The 18,203-nt window shown below is 51.3% G+C and overlaps 1 protein-coding gene across 13 annotated transcripts in view; it reads right to left on the reverse strand.

Annotated features, from left to right (window-relative positions):
- Positions 1-18,203, reverse strand: part of AMBRA1 (autophagy and beclin 1 regulator 1) — a 179,668-nt gene that overhangs the window by 1,628 nt on the left and 159,837 nt on the right. For all 13 annotated transcript variants that reach the window (XM_037166185.2, XM_053673118.1, XM_053673120.1 and 10 more), the window contains 3 exons: positions 13,870-14,009; positions 7,532-7,624; positions 6,343-6,536 (listed from right to left, as the gene is read on the reverse strand). In XM_037166185.2, coding sequence (XP_037022080.2) covers positions 6,343-6,536; positions 7,532-7,624; positions 13,870-14,009 — 427 coding nt within the window. The remainder of the gene's footprint in view (positions 1-6,342; positions 6,537-7,531; positions 7,625-13,869; positions 14,010-18,203) is intronic.

The following is an 18,203-nucleotide window of genomic DNA, read 5'->3' on the forward strand; positions in this document are numbered from 1 at the left end:
GGACTCTAGGCTAAAGGCAGAATGAGAGGCCCCCTCCCTCATTCTGAGGGTCGCCCAAGAGACTTGAGTGACAAGACTTCTGGAATGATTCTAATTCATACATCTGTTATACTGGTGGGAAAACTGAGGCCTAGGATGGCATGAAGTAGTCAAGGTCACTCAGCCATTTAAGGGGCAGAACTGGACTGAAAGGCAGGTGTTCGGCTTTAACCCCTTCGGCACTGATGGCAGGCTAGTCACTACTGAAGACGGCCCAGAGGGCCCAGCCAGCTTGCTTGACCTGCCTGCTCCCTGAAGCCGTTAACCTGGTGGCCCTGGGAGAGGGAATGCTGCCTGGTCTTTGGAAAGACAGGACACCCTACAGAGTGTGGCCGGAAGGCAAACGGCTGCTCTGCCTCATTTCAAAGCTGTGCTGACTTTCCTCAGTGTTGTTCTGTTTAGTTACTTTCCACAGGTCCCTGAGGAAGAGTGGATTTTTAACTATTCCCTATGAGGCATTCCATCACCCACTCTCTTCCCCCTTTACCCACCAGCTTTCCCAAGTCCTCTCCCACATACTGTCCTCTGGGGGCTGGGTACTCTCACCTTTCCTTAGGGACAGACATCTGCCCCTCCAGGTAGGGAGAGAAGGTTTCATTCCTTCCCCACGAAGCACGGCATTCCCTTTGTGGGAGCAGAGAAGGCTCTGCCTCAAATCTGTTCTGTGTGCTCTTGCACAAACCCCATCACATCCACATCTCTGTCTCCTGACTTGTAAAAGTGGATGCAAACACCCGCTGTTGCACAGTGCTGGGCGGAGGGATGCGAGAGTGCTTGTCAGGTGCCTGGCTCGTGGGAGAAACTCCGTGGTGGCAGTGGTGATGAGCCTGGGGTCTGGAGTGGAGCTCCGCCCTAGCCTGTGCTCAGCCTTCATGGGCAGATAAGCAGCCTGAGCCTCTGGCCGAGATCTGCAGGCTGCCTGCGCTGGCCTGAAACTGCCCATTTGTTTCCTCTGGCTACTTGCTGGCGGTGTGGGGCTTTGCAAATTTGGGGAAGACTTATCTTTTTGGGGTATTTATTAACAGCTATTTTTGCAAGACTTTCCTTGCTTCCTCCCTGCCCAGTCCCTTCTCTCTGCTTATTAGAGAGAGGCTCCATCTCCAGGCAGCCAGTTTCATAGCGGTGCAGCATCTGAGGCCCCACTGGACCTTTCCCTCCTTGCCAGCACTGGGCAGCACTGGGGCGGGGCGGGAGTTCTTCCTCAGGTCTTACTGAGGCAGGGTGTGGGGGGCTCTGCCTGGGATTTTGCTTACACCCAGCTTGCTTCTCTCCAGATCGCCTGGTCAACTCTGCCCATCTATGGCTCACCCTTCAAGGCAACTGCCTATCCACACTCCCCCTCAGACAGCTCAGCGCCAACTCCCAGGGCAGAAGTGATGAGGACCTGCAGGGCTCAAAGCACCTCTCTTGGGGGACAGGCCGCCCAACAGTGGGGTGGCAGGGCAGAGGAAAAGCCAACTCAGAACCTGGGCATCAGCACAGCCTCTACCCTGTGAGCCCAAAGAGCTGCCCGAGAAAGACCCAGGGACATCCCTGTGCTCACTGCCACCTATGTAGCTTTCCCAGAACTCTGTGCTGAGGGCCTCCCGAGCCCAGGCTGGGATGAACAGTGGGCTGGCCCGAGGCCTGCTGGTGCTGGAGCACACTGTACTGGGGTCTGTGCCGGGGTGGGGAGGGGGACCCTACAGCCCCTTCCATGGAGCTCTTCCAGAGACAGGACAGGGCTGCACTGGGGCCCTAAAGGTGCTGCCACAGGCAGGCGCTCAGAAAGACCCTCAGACCAGGGCCTCCTGTCCTCACCCATGGAACCTGTGGCTCAGGTCCTGGCCACCTCTCACATGGCCGTATTTTCTGCCTGGGCTTCTTGTTTTTTACATTGTTTCTTTCCACTCAGCCTCCATGCTGCTGCTATTACTATTCCAATTAAGCTCCAATTCACTGAGTTCTGGTTAAATCCACACTTGTCAAAGCCAAGCAGCTCTGAGAGCCTCCAAGTAGTCCGACTCCTTAGCTTGAGATTTAAGGGCCCTCTGGTCAGGTCCCTGCCACTTCCTGACCAGGTCCTCTTCCTGCACCCAGTGACCTTACTAGATCTCTTCAGCACTGCTGTATGGCCACCCGTGCTGCCTGCCCACATAGGGACGTACTGTGGAGGCCCTGCCTGCTCTGAGCTTGCCCGCTGCCTCAGGTCTAAGGTCCACTTATGCTGAAGGGCCACATCAAATACTCCCCTCACCTGGACTTCCACCACCCCCCACGCTGGCAGTGGCCACTCCTTCCCTGTGCCCCTGCAGTGCCCACATCCCTCCATGTAAGAGTTATCTGTGGCTGTGGCGTCAACTGTCTGGGCTGTAAGTTCCTGAAGGCCTCAGACTAAGTTTTATTCATCTTTGGATCCAGTGTCTAATGCGTGGTCTTGAACTTGGTGTATATTTATCAGATGAATGAGTGGCTGAATGAAAGGACTCTCAGGCTGCTTGCAGACGCCCCAGACCTAAGGTGGCTTCTGAACACTGACCACATGTTCCCCTCTGTTGTGGGAGAAACACTGGCATGTCTGCTCCCTCTCTGAACTTTTTCTGGGGAAGAAACATGGCTTCATCTCGGAACCTAATTCCCTTGGCATTACTGTTGAATTCATGGTCCCTAACACAGGTATAATTAAGTGCTCAGAAAAGATTGGATGGAAGAATTAAAAATGTCCACAATGACGGTTTCCTCGGGCTGGGTGTACACCACTCTAGCCTAGAGGCTATGAGCTGGGCTTCTCTTGGAAACCCTAAGGCAAGGCCAAAGGCAACCATGGCCAAGTACCCAAGCTCTTAGCTCCAGGAGCAGTGGTGGCCACAAGGGTCAATTCTGCTATCTCCTTCCCTGAAACAAAAACATTTATTTGTCTCTGAAAAATGGGAAATTGATTTAGTGTTGACACGAGATATTTTCCTTGGCAAGTTCTAAGGTACATTCTGGAAGCAGAGGCCAGGGTGGATCAACAGCTTCCCACAATGCACTGTAACCTCATTTAATTCTGGGGGTTTCACTGCCCAGACAAGGAAAGGGAGGCTGGGTCAAAGGAGAAGCTGCCCTTCCCGCCCTCGGCAGGTGTGCTGCTCTTCCCGGCCCAGGACCCCGGCCCTGCAGCTGCTCTGCCTGTCGTCTTCTCCAGATGAGAAAGAGGCCCCAATAGCCTTTTCCCAGTGGTCAGGGGCAGAGCCATGTGCTCTCTACAGAGTGCGGCCAAGCTCAAGGGCCTTGCCTCCACCCAGTTCCTTCCCTCCTCACAGGTCCTGCGTGCCTATGTGCCAGGCAAGCACTAGTTCAGTGCCAGGAACAGACCAGTGATTGTTCCCTCCTTTTCTGAGTGGTAGGGTAGGGAAGCTTTAAAAGTTGGATGAGCAAAAAACCCAAACCTGCCAATTCCCTCTGTGGAAGGTCTCTTCCTGCAAGTTCTAGAAAGAGATGAATGGACTTTAATCAAATTTTTATAGAACAAGAAAATGAAGAGTAGCCTGGGAGCCGTCTGGTGTTCACTGCTGGGAATGGGCTGAGAGAGGGGCAGGCCACAGAAGAGTAATTACTGCAGGCAGAGCTGGTTCTCCACACTAATAAATCTGGGCCCTGTCTTCCAGCTCAGCCCAGAAGGGCCAACCAATTTGACCAGGGTTTCCTCTACAACACAGGAGTGTCCAGACTTTTGTCATTTCTCTGCCACACAGGAAGAACAGCTGTCTTGGGCCACACATTAAATACATTGTACAAGTAAGCACAGAAAAAGCTTTTTAATGTGTTAAGTAAGTAAATTTATGACTTTGGGTTGGGCTGTATTCACAGCTGTCCTGGGCTGCATGCGGGCCACAGGCTGGATGCCCCTGCTGCATGTTTGTACAGATGTGGCCACCAGTTTGCCTCCATGGAGAGAGGCAGCAGAGGCTGGGTGCGAGGTGATAGGCAGAGCAGCCACACCTGCCTGCTGGCTGGAGAAGGTGGGCCAGAGAAAAAGTCTGCGCCAAGGAGAATCTGATTCTGGCTCCTTGCCTCACCACCAGAACAGCAGGAGGGGCCAGTGGTCAATGAGGTCAGCCCCTCAGAGCAAGACTCCTGGCCCCAGAAGAGATGAGGCAGGCCAGTGACACCACCTGTCAATCCTCACACCTCCTCTCCTCCCCTTACTTCTTCTGAAGGAGACTGAGAAGAGCTGGAGGCCCAGAGCTCTAGGCCAAGTTTACAAAGCCATAGACAGATGCAGTGAGCTGAAAGCCTACTGTGCCCAGGGGCCAGCTCCCAGCTGCTATTCCTGCTGTAAAACACCCATGGTCTCTGAAGGGCTCACCCTTCACTGCCTGCTCCCCTCTGGGAAGATAAGACAGAAGAGAAACAAGGTTCTGGCCTCTTGAAACTGGGACAGGAGCCTCCTCCTTCTTGACAGCCCTCCAGCTTGAGCACCAACAAGGAGAAAGGAACTTATCACTCACTAGCTGAAGGTCAGAAATGGCTGATCTAATCAAGGAAAAAGTAAAGGTATCACTTTGTAAGTTATATAAATGTCTAACTGCTATGCTGTACACCTGCAACTCATGTAACACTGAATGTCAGCTTTAATTGAAAAAGTTGGAAAAAACTATGCAGAAAAAAAGCAGAGGATTCTCTGGGAGATTAAAGATAGGAGGATCCTCTCCTCAAGCTCAAAGGTCCTGGTCCCTAGAGGCCCTGTTGCACCTGACCTCTAGAATGAAGGCCTGGCCCCCAACCAGGCCCTATAGTCTGCCCTCCCCACTCATCCAGCCTCAGTTCTCAACATGTGCTGGGCATGCTGCCAACTCAAACCTGCTGGTGGTCCTCTGTGCACAGTGCAGTGTTTCTGAACTCGGCTGGCACCCTTGCAGGTGCTGTCCCCTTTGCCAGGAATGCCTCCCCCACTGCCAGGACCGCTTTGCTCAGCTAACTCATACTCCTGCTTGAAGGCTCAGCTCAGGGTCACCTCCTCTGCAGTCTTCCCCCAGTCCCACAGGCTGGCATGGCTTCTCCTTCGAGGTTCCAAGGTCCTTATCAGTAACTACCTGCCTTGCTCTCTAGACTTCAGCTCACTGGGGAAGGACCATGGCCCATCGTCCTTCACATGGCCCAAGTGGCTGATACATGGTAGGCCATCAAGAAGTGGCCATGAGACTGAACCAGAGGGGCTGCCTGTGACTATCTTAAGCATGGAAACAGCTGAGGGGCCTTTTGGTCTCTCCTTGCTGAGGCCTGAAGCTCCAGCAAGTACTGCCAGATGCTTTTGTCCACACCCTTAGTTAGGGGTTTCCACCCAGCAGAGTCGTGGCCTCAGGTGTAGAAAGGGGCCTGGGCCACAGACCAAAAAGGGACCTAACTTTAAAAATTTTCAGGTCATGGCTCCAAGAGGGACAGTGCCCTGTGGGGGGACTGAGTGTGGAAAGCTATTCCCAGAGGAGTGACGCGGGCACATTTGTGACTCTCCCTGATGCACACGTCTTCTCCTCCCGTGGTATCTTTTTAGCAAATGGTTGAACACAGTCCTAGAAAATCCATGCCTGTCTGGAGGCTGGCTTGTTTGGAGCTGGGAGCAGTAAGGGGGCTGGGGTAGGGGGTAAGGAAGGTGACTGAGTGGGAACAGGCTGTTTAACACAGCTGCTAACAAGACTCCAAAGTGGCTCGAGCTCTACCGCTGCGAAGTGCTAATTGGTTCTTAGAAGTGTGAGGCCAGCACAGACGGCCAGCCAGCCAGTGGGCTGAAGCTGGCTGTGCCACACCTGAAACAGGTGAGAGGAAGGGGCTGGGGGTATGCCAGGCTGTAGCTGAAATGGTGATGATCCACAGGTGTAATCAGAGCATGACAGGGCCTCACCTGTGGCAGTTCCAAATCAGCCACACCTGTAGGGAGAAGGCAAGCTACACTGTGGTGTGCCCTGGAAGCCCGAGGCCTGGGTCTCTGGAATGAGAGCTGGTGGCAGTAAGTTTCTCACAGCTTTTTCCATCGAGGCCCTCTCTCTGGAAAGACAGCCTCTGTCCTCCAAGTCTTAAGAAGAGAGGGCACTTGGGGTAAAGCTGTGCGAGCAGCACAGCTTGCCGGAGTCGGGGACAGATCAGGGGAATGATGTTCTTGCCTGAGGAGGCTGTTCCTGCCACCTGGAAGGCACTACCCAGGCAGGTGACAGGCTGGAGAGTGGCATTCTCTTCAGCAACACCTGTTCATATGGAGGGGCCAGGGGCCCTCAGGAGGGGTGACGATGGGCCCAACCTCCCACCCCCAGTCATACTTCCCCTCCAGCATTACACAGCTCTTACCTTCCCCAGGGCCTGAGGCTGCTGTCCCTGACTCCTGGATCTCCCTCTCTGTTTGTGTTTCAGCATTCTGCAGCTGAAGGGCCAGCGTCTGGGTGCCCTGAGATGTCACTGAGGTGGTGGGGTTCCTGGGCTGTAGCCCAATTGCATTCATCAGACCCATGTCTCTGTCTGTCCTCCACGTGGCTCTGCTGGTTCTAGGGAGTGAGAGGGAGACTGAAGTCAGGCAGGGCTCGGGACGGTGTCCCTGGCAGAGCCCTGCTGGCTCCACGCCAGGCCTCTGGCCACAGCCTTGACCAGGGGCGCAGGCTCACGGGAAGCCTGCCCTCCCACAGCTCCCTCCTGACAGTAGTTGAATGTCTGTGCCCATTCTCTCTCCAGTCAGCCCCTGCCCCGGGACCACAAGGGATGCTGCAGAACCAGCCGCTTTTGGAAACCCAGCTGGTTCAGTTCCTTAAACAAAGGTGGATTTTCTGGTGAGGCAGAGATGGCTGAACTTAAAGACTCTGAGTTAGGTACAGGAAACCACTAACTAAAATCCATGGGACGAATAGTGAGCAGTAAGAAGGACTTTCTCTCTTTAGCTTTTCCTTCTAATTCTGTGCTGACAGATTGCAGTTTCAATTCTGGAATTTCCATTGGATACCCACTCAGGAGGAAAAGTGCTGGTGCTCTCATGATGCTGCTCTGGGGTGCTTCTGGGCCTTCTGAAGAGCTGCCCAGTGAGCACGGCCGAGACCCCAGTCCAGCACCCCTCTTCCTCAGGCACTTCCTAGGCACTGACCCTGGGGAAAGCCAGAGCTGCCCGCTGAAAGAGCCTAGGACTTTCAAAAGGGTCACCAGCCACTCATATTTCTACCTGTTTCTGAGGACTCCTCCTCCAGCTGGGTCCTCTAGGAAGCAGTGAGCGCCTTGTTTTCTCAGAATGTCCCAGTCTTCATGAATGAATTAAGTGGTAAGAGGATCAGTACGAGGCTCCTACTCTCTAAATGGACCCTGGATTGCAGCTGAGTAATTTGGTCCCAGGGACCCTTGTCACCTAGGAGATCACCCATGATTCTCCCTGGACACAAGCAAACTCCCAAGGGACAGGACCCTCTCCAGTGCCTGACCTCTCCCCTCACCCCAGTGTGCTCAGACACCACGGCCAGGATGGGTGAGGACCAGAGGGTGTCCTCCTTCACAAGCTCACCCGGGCCTTTCACTGCTCCTGCTGCTGGAGTGGACAGTGAAGACAGTCTCATTCAGCTGGTCCCAGTAGTACTCGATACCAGAGTTGGAAGCCCTGAAAATCAGTTGGGATGATGGAAAAGAAAAGGTAAAAGGCGTTAGAGAGGGTCTGGCCAGAACTCTACAATTCCAAAGCTTTGCAGGCAGCAGCCTGGTAGCCCTCCTTACTCACTCTATGACCACAGCCCCTCTGCCAAGGTGCTCAGGGCTAGAGCCCTTCAGACAGACACTGGCAGGGGTGGTTTCAGCCTCCCCCCAACCCCCCCACCAAGCCTAACTGGCTCCTCCTTGGCGTTAAGATGCAGATGCTGGGCTCTGAGTGTTCTCCAGATATAGAGAAAAAAGGAAAGATAGCAAAAGAGGCTGGAGAGGCCCTGGAGGGATGGGGTGCCGCAGACAGCCGTGCCGGACAGCCCTGCCGAGCAGGCATGCTGAGTGCTGGGAAACAGGCTCCACAAGCAGGTAATGTGCAGGCCCCCTGCTGCCACAGGGGTGGGGGTGGGAAGGAAGGATTGCAAGGGCGCCTTAACCTCTTCCACTTGCCTAGAGCTCTGAAGTCTAAGCTGAGAAAAGCCCCCACAGAGGTGTAAGAGCACCCCCTCCCTGTGCTTTGTATTCTGGACCTACAGCCTCCTCTGCCAGGGAAGGCTGGACAAAGAATTGGGAAAGGTGCTTCTAGAGTTGAAGGAGACCCCAGGTGTGCTCCCAAACTTCTGGGAAGGAAGGGAGAGGCTGGAGCACTGACAGCAGAGGAGGGTTTCTGTCTGTCGAGCTCTCCGGGCTGCCGACCTTCCCTTGGTCCCTCCCCTGCCCCCCCCTCCCTGGAAGGTGTTACCTAGACCAGTCCCTGTGGTTGAGGCTGGGGCTCTGATGCTGGCAGTGAAGGCAGGGGGACAGAAGTTGAAAAGGAGGTATTTCTGAGCCCCTGATTAGAAAGAATTCCGGCATCCATGGAGAGATCCTAAAAGATACTTCAAACAGCCTGCTCTGCTCCAAAGTGGGACAGGACATGCCCATGTGCTTAAAGGGCTCTGCCATGGGCTGACCTGTATGTTGAAGCCCTATCCCCCAATGTGACTGTATCTGGAGATAGGGTCTTTAGGAATTAATTAAGGTTAAATGAGGTCATAAGAGTGGGCCCCTAATCCAACAGGACTATGGCCTCATCACTGTGTGAAGAAACCGGGAGAGGATGGCCACCTCAGGTCAGGAAGCAAGTCCTCACAAGAGGCAGACCGTGCTGGCATCTCACCTTGGACTTATAGCTTCCAGAACTGCGAGTAAAGAGAACTTCTGTGGATTAAGCCATCCAGGCTATGCTATTCCATTATGGCAGCCCGAGAGACTAACCAAATTCCAATAAAAGCCAGCTTTTTAACCTGCGGGCCTGAGTTACCTTCCTTCAGTGACAGACCTTCTTCAATGAAGGGAAACAAATCAAAGTCAGCAGGTCCTGAGGATCAGCCAGGAAGTGAGTTTCTGAAGGTGCTGTAAGGTGCTTCCGTCCTGAACAGGAGGATGACACAGGTCCCTGATGTGGGACCTGACTATGCTCGGATGACGAGGGACTGTCTGTCGAAGGGCTGTGTGACCACCGTGAAAGGAACGACAGCCAGGCACTGAGCCCTTGGCCTGTCATCAGAGGGCCACTGAGACTTGGGGGGCAAGGTTCACAGCCAGACCAAAGAGCTCTTCCTTTCCCTGCTCTATACTAGCCCTCTCCTGGCAACTCCTGGAGGGCCCGTGGTGCTGTGAACCTGATGTGCACCCCTTGGAAAAGCAGCATCTGCTCCCTCTCCCAATCACTCGCTGTTTCTGTGGGGGCTGTCTGGGAATGACAGGGGCACTGGTGACTGAGGGTGAGAGGCACAAACCCTGCCTAGGGAAGAGGCAAAGGGACAGAAGGCAACAGCAGAGGCCTCCAAAAACAAAGCCACCACTGCCAGCTGCCAGAGAGGCTCTGATTTACAAACTTGTCAAGATTTATTGACAGGTGGCAATACATTATGGGTCCTTGCCAAATCCTTCCTCTAATTCTTGCTAGCCAGGGCTGGTTATTGACAACAACTTGTTCACACCAAACCTACACCAAACCATGCATGGAACCTTCCTTCCTCTCTCAGGGAAGAGGCCACCGAAGGTGCACTCTCCAGGTCGGGACCGTCAGGGTGATGCTGATGGCTGTTTAAGCAGAACAGGGGTGATGGGACTGTATCAGATGCACTGTTCCACTCACCCCACCCCAGTCCCTTCTGCTCCCCACCAACAAACAGGTCTAATTCTAACCCTGACACATGCTACTTTCTGTGGTCAGAGCAGTTCAACTACAACAACCTCATGGAGCTGGTAACATGGTTGAAATTCCAGGTACCAAGTAACAGAGTTGAAGACACCTCTGGCTATGGAAACTCTTAGTGTTCAATACCAGGTATCACTAATAACCATCAACGAACTACAGAGGTGTCCCAACGATCTCCTGTCTCCTTGGGTCTTAATGAGGGTGAATGAGTCACTGCTCTAGGTTCTTGCCGGAAACTAGGCAAACACACAAAAGAACAAAGAACAATGGGAAGGCCACTCAGGGTGAGCCTTTTCAGATGGACTTCAATCTCCCATCTGGCACCTTTCTCTCTTTCTCACTTGAATACTATTCAGTCTCCCCTGCCTGTCTGTAGGCTGTGCTTCTCCCTGGGCTCAACAACCCCTCCCAGTGGGACATCAGGGCTCCCTGAACACAGCTAAGAGCCGGCCTGGCTTCCTTGGCAATGACAAGGCTCTCGCAAAGAACTCTGGCCCTGCACTTACCACCTTCTAGAGAGCATTCCCTTTGAGAACATTCTTCTTTCATCTAGCTGTTACATGACTGCCTTTTTTGGGGAAAAAAGACTGTTTTTAGAAGACCGGCATTTACCCCTGCCACCTCTGTACTGTGGGAAAGAGCTAGCACCTGGCTCTGTGGGACAGCCTGGAAGTCTCTGTGGCTTCCCTTTTGATTCAGAGGCGTGCCTTTCCCCTCGGTGGTCAATGATGCTTGATTGCAATCACTGTTTACAGTGGCAGTTCCCTCTTAGGGGACAGAGCTAGGACCTTGCTAGGCCCCTCAGCCAAGGGCCCATGTGCCCCACAATCCCGGCCTACTTTTTTCTGTGAATTCTGTCTTCTGAGCTGACTCTGAGAAGTGGTCTTCCCAGCTACACCTCCCTCCCATTTGCAGGGCTGATATATGCAGCCAGAAGTGAGCATGCACCCCCTCACATCAAGCTGGTACTTCACATCCACTGTGGTTATTGGTAGGGGTGTTGGCTGGGCTGGTGGTCAGCCAGAGGCACAGCAGCAGCTTGGGAGGAGTGGTGGGTGGGGAAGCAAAGAAGAAAGGAGCACCTCACTGCCTGAGAAGGGTGGGGTGACCTGGCTATTAGCCACTGTAATGGCTTTGTGTAGGGGCTGAAGGGCCAAATGTTTGTCTCCTCACCTGTCCCTGGAGAGATAAAATGTCCCCTTAGGGCCTTTCTTTCTGTCAGTGGGGTTTTAGTACCACTAGGAAATGCAGGAGGAGCCTGCTGCCCCCCCCCTTGGTGCTCGGAGAGAGTGCTGAGGATAAGACAGCGAGGAGAAATCAAGAGTAGACTGGAGAGTGCAAAATGAGGTGCAGCTGCCTGTGCCTGGGACAAAGGCAGACAACCACCTGTTCTGGGGGGAGGGCTGTAATCTTGGCCCAGCTGGCTGGCTGGTTCCTGTGCCTTTGGGAAGGGGTGTGCGGGGAGCTGTGTCACATGGGGACAGGCAGCAAGCATTAAACAGCTGCCTACTAAAGAGACAACAACCCTGAGCCCCTGCTTTCCTATTTATATTTGTCTTCCTCATTGTAGGCCAGAGACCAGCCATAGTGACAACAGAGAGAGAGCAACTTCTCTGCTTCAATCACCTGGCATGCTTGTCAACACCACCTGGAGCTACCTTCTTTACCTGGGGTTTTAAGAGAGTTACCAAGTTAGATGAGTGTTCTTTTGGAATGTTTTTCTGCGGAAGAGAGTTGCATTGCTTTCATCTGAATTTTAAAGGGGTTTTTGGTTGAACAAAAGGTTAAGAATCAGCTTAAGATTCTTAAGGAAAAGCGCTCTGGCTTGAAAAGTTAGGAAGCCTAATTCCCTCACCTGTCTTCTGAGAGGCCTTGGGTGAGCCTTACCTTCCTTCCCCGCATCTCATTTAGTCTTCTCTGCCTAAAGCAAAACAGCCGTACAGATATGAAGGTGACTGAGAACTGGAGAAGCTCTGAACAACTTACAAAGTCTGTCCATTTTAATTTATATGGCCCCAGCAAATGTCTGGCCCTAAGATTTGGGACATCTACCAACATGAACCGAGAAATCAGGAGCAACAGCAACCCTGAAGCCAGTTAGCTGAAGCAGCCCTCTCTCAGTCCAACACAATTCGAGCGGCGATGGGTGCTGTTTTCTGTGTCAAATGCTGGTGCCGCCTTGCTCATAAAAGAGGCTTGAGTTCCTGGGTGGGGGTGGGAGATAAGGGAGTTCCCCAGGTCGTCCAAGATGGCTTTGACCTGCTGAGACTCTAGATGCTGACGATATGTGGGGATAAAGGATAAGCCAAAGCCAGCTTCACATCTGGCTGAGGTGTCAATGACTCCACCAGGTATACAGGCTGGGGTTTCAGATGTCCAAGGCCTTGTGGGACCACAGCTAACTGGAGGTGGAGATTCTGACTTCGTAAGAGCAGATCACTGTTGCAAGACAGGGAGGGTGGTGCTGGGAGCCTAGCTGGGACAAAGGCTAGTGGCTGGACCCACAGATAACAGTGCTGAGGGAGGAAGGATGTCTTTAAGAAATAGTGAAAGAAAGGCCTCTAATTACGAAGTTAGTAAGAGTAAAATTATGGTCCAGAATTCTGGGCCAGTTTTGGAAAACATAGCTAGTAGATTCCTCTTATGAATTCCCAAGAAAAGTGGAAGATACAAGATAGTCTCAGGTGCTTTGGGGAAAAAAGAAATATATCATGGCAGACTGATCCTGGGACTATGGACAGGCGAAGGGTGGGAGCAGAAAGGGACAGACCCAGAACCGTGGACTAACAGTAGCACAGTTATGGAAGGCAGACTGTGTTCTGGAAAGGCACAGGGAGCTAAAGAAAAAGGTGCTCTGGACACAGCCCAAGGAAAGCAAAGCCAGCAGAACCAAGAAATCTCCTAGCTCCAAAGCAGCTTGGCCAGGTGAGATTCAGATAGCAGCCTTTCTTTGGGATGGGCCAGTGACCTAGCTCACCTAAGGGATCAATGAGCAATCATCTCCAGGGATCAATGAGCATTCCTTCCAGGCTGGAGGGAATGACCCAAATACACACTCTAGGCAAAACCACCAAGGGCCCTACCAAAAGGCAATGTGAACACTCCCATCAGCAAGAGACCCCAGCACACCAGTCACACCATGCTCTGTGATCTGCAAAACACCCTTGGAGAAGACTGTGCAGTAGAGACAGCATTAGGTCAGCCTGGAGGCAGGGGTGTCATTTAGTTATTGGAACTCTGCAGCAGCCCACACAGCCACCAGCTTGGTTTGCACTGAAGCACAGAGCTTCACCCTCCCCACCTGGCTGGGTGTGGAAATGAAGGACAGACCTGGCTGACTCCCAGGTTCTTGCCTAAATAGACCTCTACCCTCCAGAAAGCCAGAGGAAGGGGAAGAGGTGTCATCAGGACTGAAGAAGAAATGCTTTGGTTCCCTGTCCCCTCCTACTTCAAGATAATAATCGTTTTGATGTTTAAATTGAGCTTTTTAATCTGCCTTTCCTATTATGAGCCAGAGCCTCAAGCAGAAAAGAAAACAGGCAGGACACAGAGCCAGGCAGTTAGAGATCAGTGGCTTGACAAATTAGTGCTTCAACAAGACATTATTTCCAAAGTTAATGTCAAACCCAGGATCACCTGTTGAATTCTTCAAAGAGGGTTTAGAATACAATCTTTGCTATGTTTTTGCCTGCAGAGCAACTTTTATTATCACCAGAGAACAAGGGAAAACAAACAGAAAACACTGTCTTAGAGTTCAGAGACAAAAATAACTAAAACAGTCTTTCGAACGTTTCCGGAACCGAAGGCTAACCCTACCATTGTAAGTGAAAAGGACACTCTAAGGAGTGACAACAAGAGCGAGGCAAGCCCCAGCAGAATTCAGACTCCCATCTCAATGACCCCACCTCACCGGCCAGAGCCGTGGGTGAATGCTGATTTCTCCAGCCCTCAGCCCAGATGACCCTTGCATACCCACCCTGCTGGCCCCTGGAGCCACTCACTCTGGTCGGCAGATCACCAGGTCTCCTTTGTTGGTACCATAGGCCAGGCCGAGCCCAGGCTCAGGCAGCCAACGGGCAGAGTTGATGCTGACATGTCTCCGCTGGTCAGCAGGCATAGGGTAAAGGACGTTGAAAACTCTCTGGGGGGGGGGGGAGAAAGAGGGAAGAGAATGGGAGGAGAAACAATTTGTTACCAAGAATGACAAAAATGACAAAATCCAGGGAGAAAGAAAGTCCCTTCTATGGCCTGAAGCAAGTTAAAGACAGGGAGGAAAGGGACTGGTTGGGCTGGGAATAGAGTGATGCCTACCACAAATTTGAGAACTTGGGGTAGCAGAGAGGAGGGTGGAATCCTCTTATTTGAGGTGAGGGCCAGGGCTCTTTTAAGAAATACCAGGGGCATACTCGGTGTTTTCTGCACGAGGCTTAGTTGTGCCTTCCTTACAGGCTTTTAGCACCTCTCACATCATTGCTTTAAGGAAACCCCCTGGAGAGCCCCATTCTGAGTCCAGCTCACTGGGTAGGACTGAAAGGACCATCCCTAACTGTCCTCTAACCAGATAAACCAGAGAAAGCCAAGCTCAACTGGCAGCCCTGTTACCATGGAAATCCCAGTGCTCTCACAGCAGTGGGAAATTGAAGGTAATGGGGAGAGGGGTGGATAACATTGGGGAGAACATTCTTAATTTATCTAATTAAAAGCAATGTTAAAAATGCTATTTTTAAGGGAATCTAAAAGGTGCAATTAAGGTATAGAAAGCAGGACAGAGGGGAATCTTGAACACACAGGTACTCGATTTCTTTCTACCTTACTCAAATAACCATTAAATAGTTCATTTCCATTTCTCAAAGGGAGAGAGTCTTCTTTCAACAGCCTACATCTTTCCAAAGCTACTGCTGTTCTCAGGGGGCAGCTTAGCTATGGCTAGGGTTTAGCTGAAGGTGAAAGAAAGCCTCCCAGTCTCTTGGGCCACTGGATGTTCCAGAAACAACTTTAGTCGAAGACAGGCGCAGGGCAAGAATGAAGGACATGGACTTCAGAGTTTGAAAGACCTGAGTTTGAGTCCTGGCATCACCATATTTCTTTAGATCTCAGTTTAAAAAGAGACAGCATCAATATTCAAATAACTGGGGAAATGAAAAGAAATGATGTATATAAAGTGCCTGGCATGATGCAAGCTCCTAAATGGTGTTGTTATTATTACCGGAAATCTGCATCTGGGGCTTCAAAAACGGTTGTTAGGACCTATGGGAAGGTCATGAAGCTGAGAATCCATAGACTGGAGTTTTATTTTTTCTAATTTAAAAAAAAAAAATTATTTATGTTTAGAGAGAGGGGAAGGGAGAGACAGAAACACTGATGGGTTGCCTCTCGCACACCTCCAACCAGGGATATGGCCTGCAACCCAGGCATGTGCCCTGACTGAGAAACCAGTTACCTTTCAGTTTGTGGGTCAATGCCCAAACCACTGAGGCACACCAGTCAGGGATCTGTAAACTGGAGTTTCAGTCAATATGATGTTTCTCCCTTTAGGCCTCCTCAGGTTTTAATCAACAGAATAGGGACAAACTTCATCTGCCTTTACCCGTTGGTAAGCATTGATGAAAAAAAAAAAGAGAGAGACCAAATGGAGTATGATTTAGAAAGTAATATTCAAAAATAGCCCTGGCTGGTGTAGCTCAGTGGATTGGGCGTGGGCCTGCGAACCAAAGGATCGCAGTTTGATTCCTAGTCAGGGCACATGCCTGGGTTGCAGGCCAGTTCCCAGCAGGGGACGCACGAAAGGCAACCATACATTGATGTTTCTCTCCTTCCCTTTCCCCTCTAAAGATAAATAAGTAAAACCTTTTAGTAAATAAATAAATAAATTTAGGGTGGTGCAATAGTTATTTTTTGGACTATCCTGAGGGGAGATTTACAGAAAAGAAAAAGAAGAAAAAAGAAGTAAAAACTGAGCTAGGAGTCCCTGGGACGGAAATGAGTTGAGTCATAGGAAGCCCTGGAGTTGGGACTGCTTGTTGGTGCGCCTTGGGTATTTATCTGAAAGGCCTTTGCCAGGGCAGACTGGAGAACAGCACGTGTTCTCAATGTGCAGACACACGTACAGGGAGTCCTGCTACGAATAATTTTCCAGGTTTTGTAGTGCTGAAAAATGTGCCAGAATGGCCCCACTGTGGTCCTGAGGTCTCTGACAGATGGGGAATTGGCTCTGGTTTGAGGCTTAAGACTGCCCTGCAGCTACTGCATTAAGACTCTCCTATGACCTTCCTGTCCAACTCAACTCCAAAGGTAAGGATTAGCCAGGGCTCCTAAAATCTCTGGTCTGAGACTACTGGAAAACAGCCCACTGGAGTATATGCACTTCCAGACTGGTCATCTAGAACATGGTTGCTTGACCTTTGGATAATCTCTTCGTTGCACAGACATATCTGGCAGGAGCCCTGAACAAATTCATGGCCTCTACCCCACCCCTCCATCAGCTTCACTGCCGACTATCCATGGAGATGGCAACACCAGTATTCTCCCTTTGTACCTGATCGACCCCTTTCCTTCCAGTCAGGAGATGAAGCGTGGTACCTTTATTTTATCTCACAGAAGTTTTCTCCTCTCCAGAAGACAGCCAATGGTTTCAGCCCCACCCACAGGTTATATGGTTAAACATGACCTGGTGTACACACTAAAAGGACAGAGTGGTTGTAACTGGACAACTGCGGTAGACATCCCTTATAATCTGCTGACTTTTCCCTCTCCCAAAGGCCAGATGGTGTGAGTGGTAAGGAGGAGACACCTGGAGATAAGGAGGAATGAGTGCTAATTTCAGAGGGTTGGAGGAGGGGAGCCTCGGTCTACATGGGCCCCACAATAGTCTCTCCCCTAGAATCATAATGGTTCATAATTGCACGGAATAGGGCAGAAGGGCCAGAGAAAGTGCTCTGGCAAGAAGTGGGTAATAAGGTTAGTAACTCAGGTGCTTGAAGGTTGTGCTAAGTTTTTTAATGGGGGTCTCAAAGAAAATATAAGAGAACACTTTTCTAGAAATGTTCCAGACCAGGAGAGAAGCAAATAAGCCTCTCACATGTCACAAATTCACATTTTATAGTCTATTGCTACAGAAGGATTAACAAACAAGTATTACCAATTTGCTTCTAAGTATAGAAACTTGCTTTGGAGACAAAACCTCAAGAGCAGGCATGACAAACGACCCAGCTCAGGTGAGACAAGGCCAGGGGGAGGAAAGACGTAATCGACAGTGGAGGCCCCCAGACCCTGCTACACTGACCACAACCTCCATGGCTCCAGGAGTCACAGGACATCAATCTGTCCTCTGGCTACAGCAGCCCTTCCTCAACCCCACCCCCGCCCCTCAGTCCTTAGCAAACAGTGCTGAAAAGTCAGCTCCCAAGTGCCCATCTCCTGCAAGGTTTGGGTATTAAGCTAAATACTGCTTTGCGGCAGAAAGCCAGAAAATGCCACATGAAGATCAGCAGCCTCCAGGACTCCTGATAAGCACTTGCCTGCCTATCATGCCCCAATGTGGGGGTGGGAAGGAAGGGAATGGGGGTGCAAAAAGTCTGGGGGTAGGGAACTAGAGTGAAGGATGAGTAGGGATCACTGATTTATAGGTCCTAGGAGGACCTATAAATCTGGTCTAAGACTCCTTATTTCACACATGCCTGAAACTAAAGGACTCTAGAGGAATGAGAATCTGGACCATTTTGAAAAACCACTAGAGATGCAGCTTCTACTCACTGCTCTGGCCTGAGCTGAACAGCTCTCCAGGTACCTCCCTGAGGGAGGTACTCCTCAGAATTAGCCCTAGAGACAACAGAATATCTGGACGGCAAGTTCCCCAATGCTGACAGATGATTAGGTAGTGCTGGCTACTCCCTAACCATTTATGGTTCGGCCACCAGCCAGTCTCTCCAATGCAGTGACTGGGTGATCTGTGAGTCTCCTCCCAGATTTCAACAGGGACTGGCTCTGGCTTTGCACATGCAGAGTGCCATCAGCACTGACAGGAAGTGAGATCTGAGAGAGTGGAAAGGACAACTCTGGCCTTCACTTAAAAGCACCCCAAATATATCTCAAGTACAGGTTTCCTTAACACTATTCTGGTCAGGTGCCCTGAAGCTCCCCATGGGATGTTAAGGACAAAGCTGGGTGGCCTGCCAAGAATCCCTTTCTTGACAAAAGTGACACCCCATGAAGCTACAACACCAAATCCTGTTACACTGGAGGCAGATTATCAGGACCTGGGGACCTTTGTGGGCTGGACACAAACCCATTCATGTTGGCAGAGTCCTGGTTTCACCTGTCTCAGCTGCAGCTGTTC

Source organism: Artibeus jamaicensis, unplaced genomic scaffold (assembly GCF_021234435.1).
Source record: "Artibeus jamaicensis isolate MK-2021 breed Jamaican fruit bat unplaced genomic scaffold, CSHL_Jam_final contig_797, whole genome shotgun sequence".
NCBI lineage: Eukaryota > Metazoa > Chordata > Mammalia > Chiroptera > Phyllostomidae > Artibeus > Artibeus jamaicensis.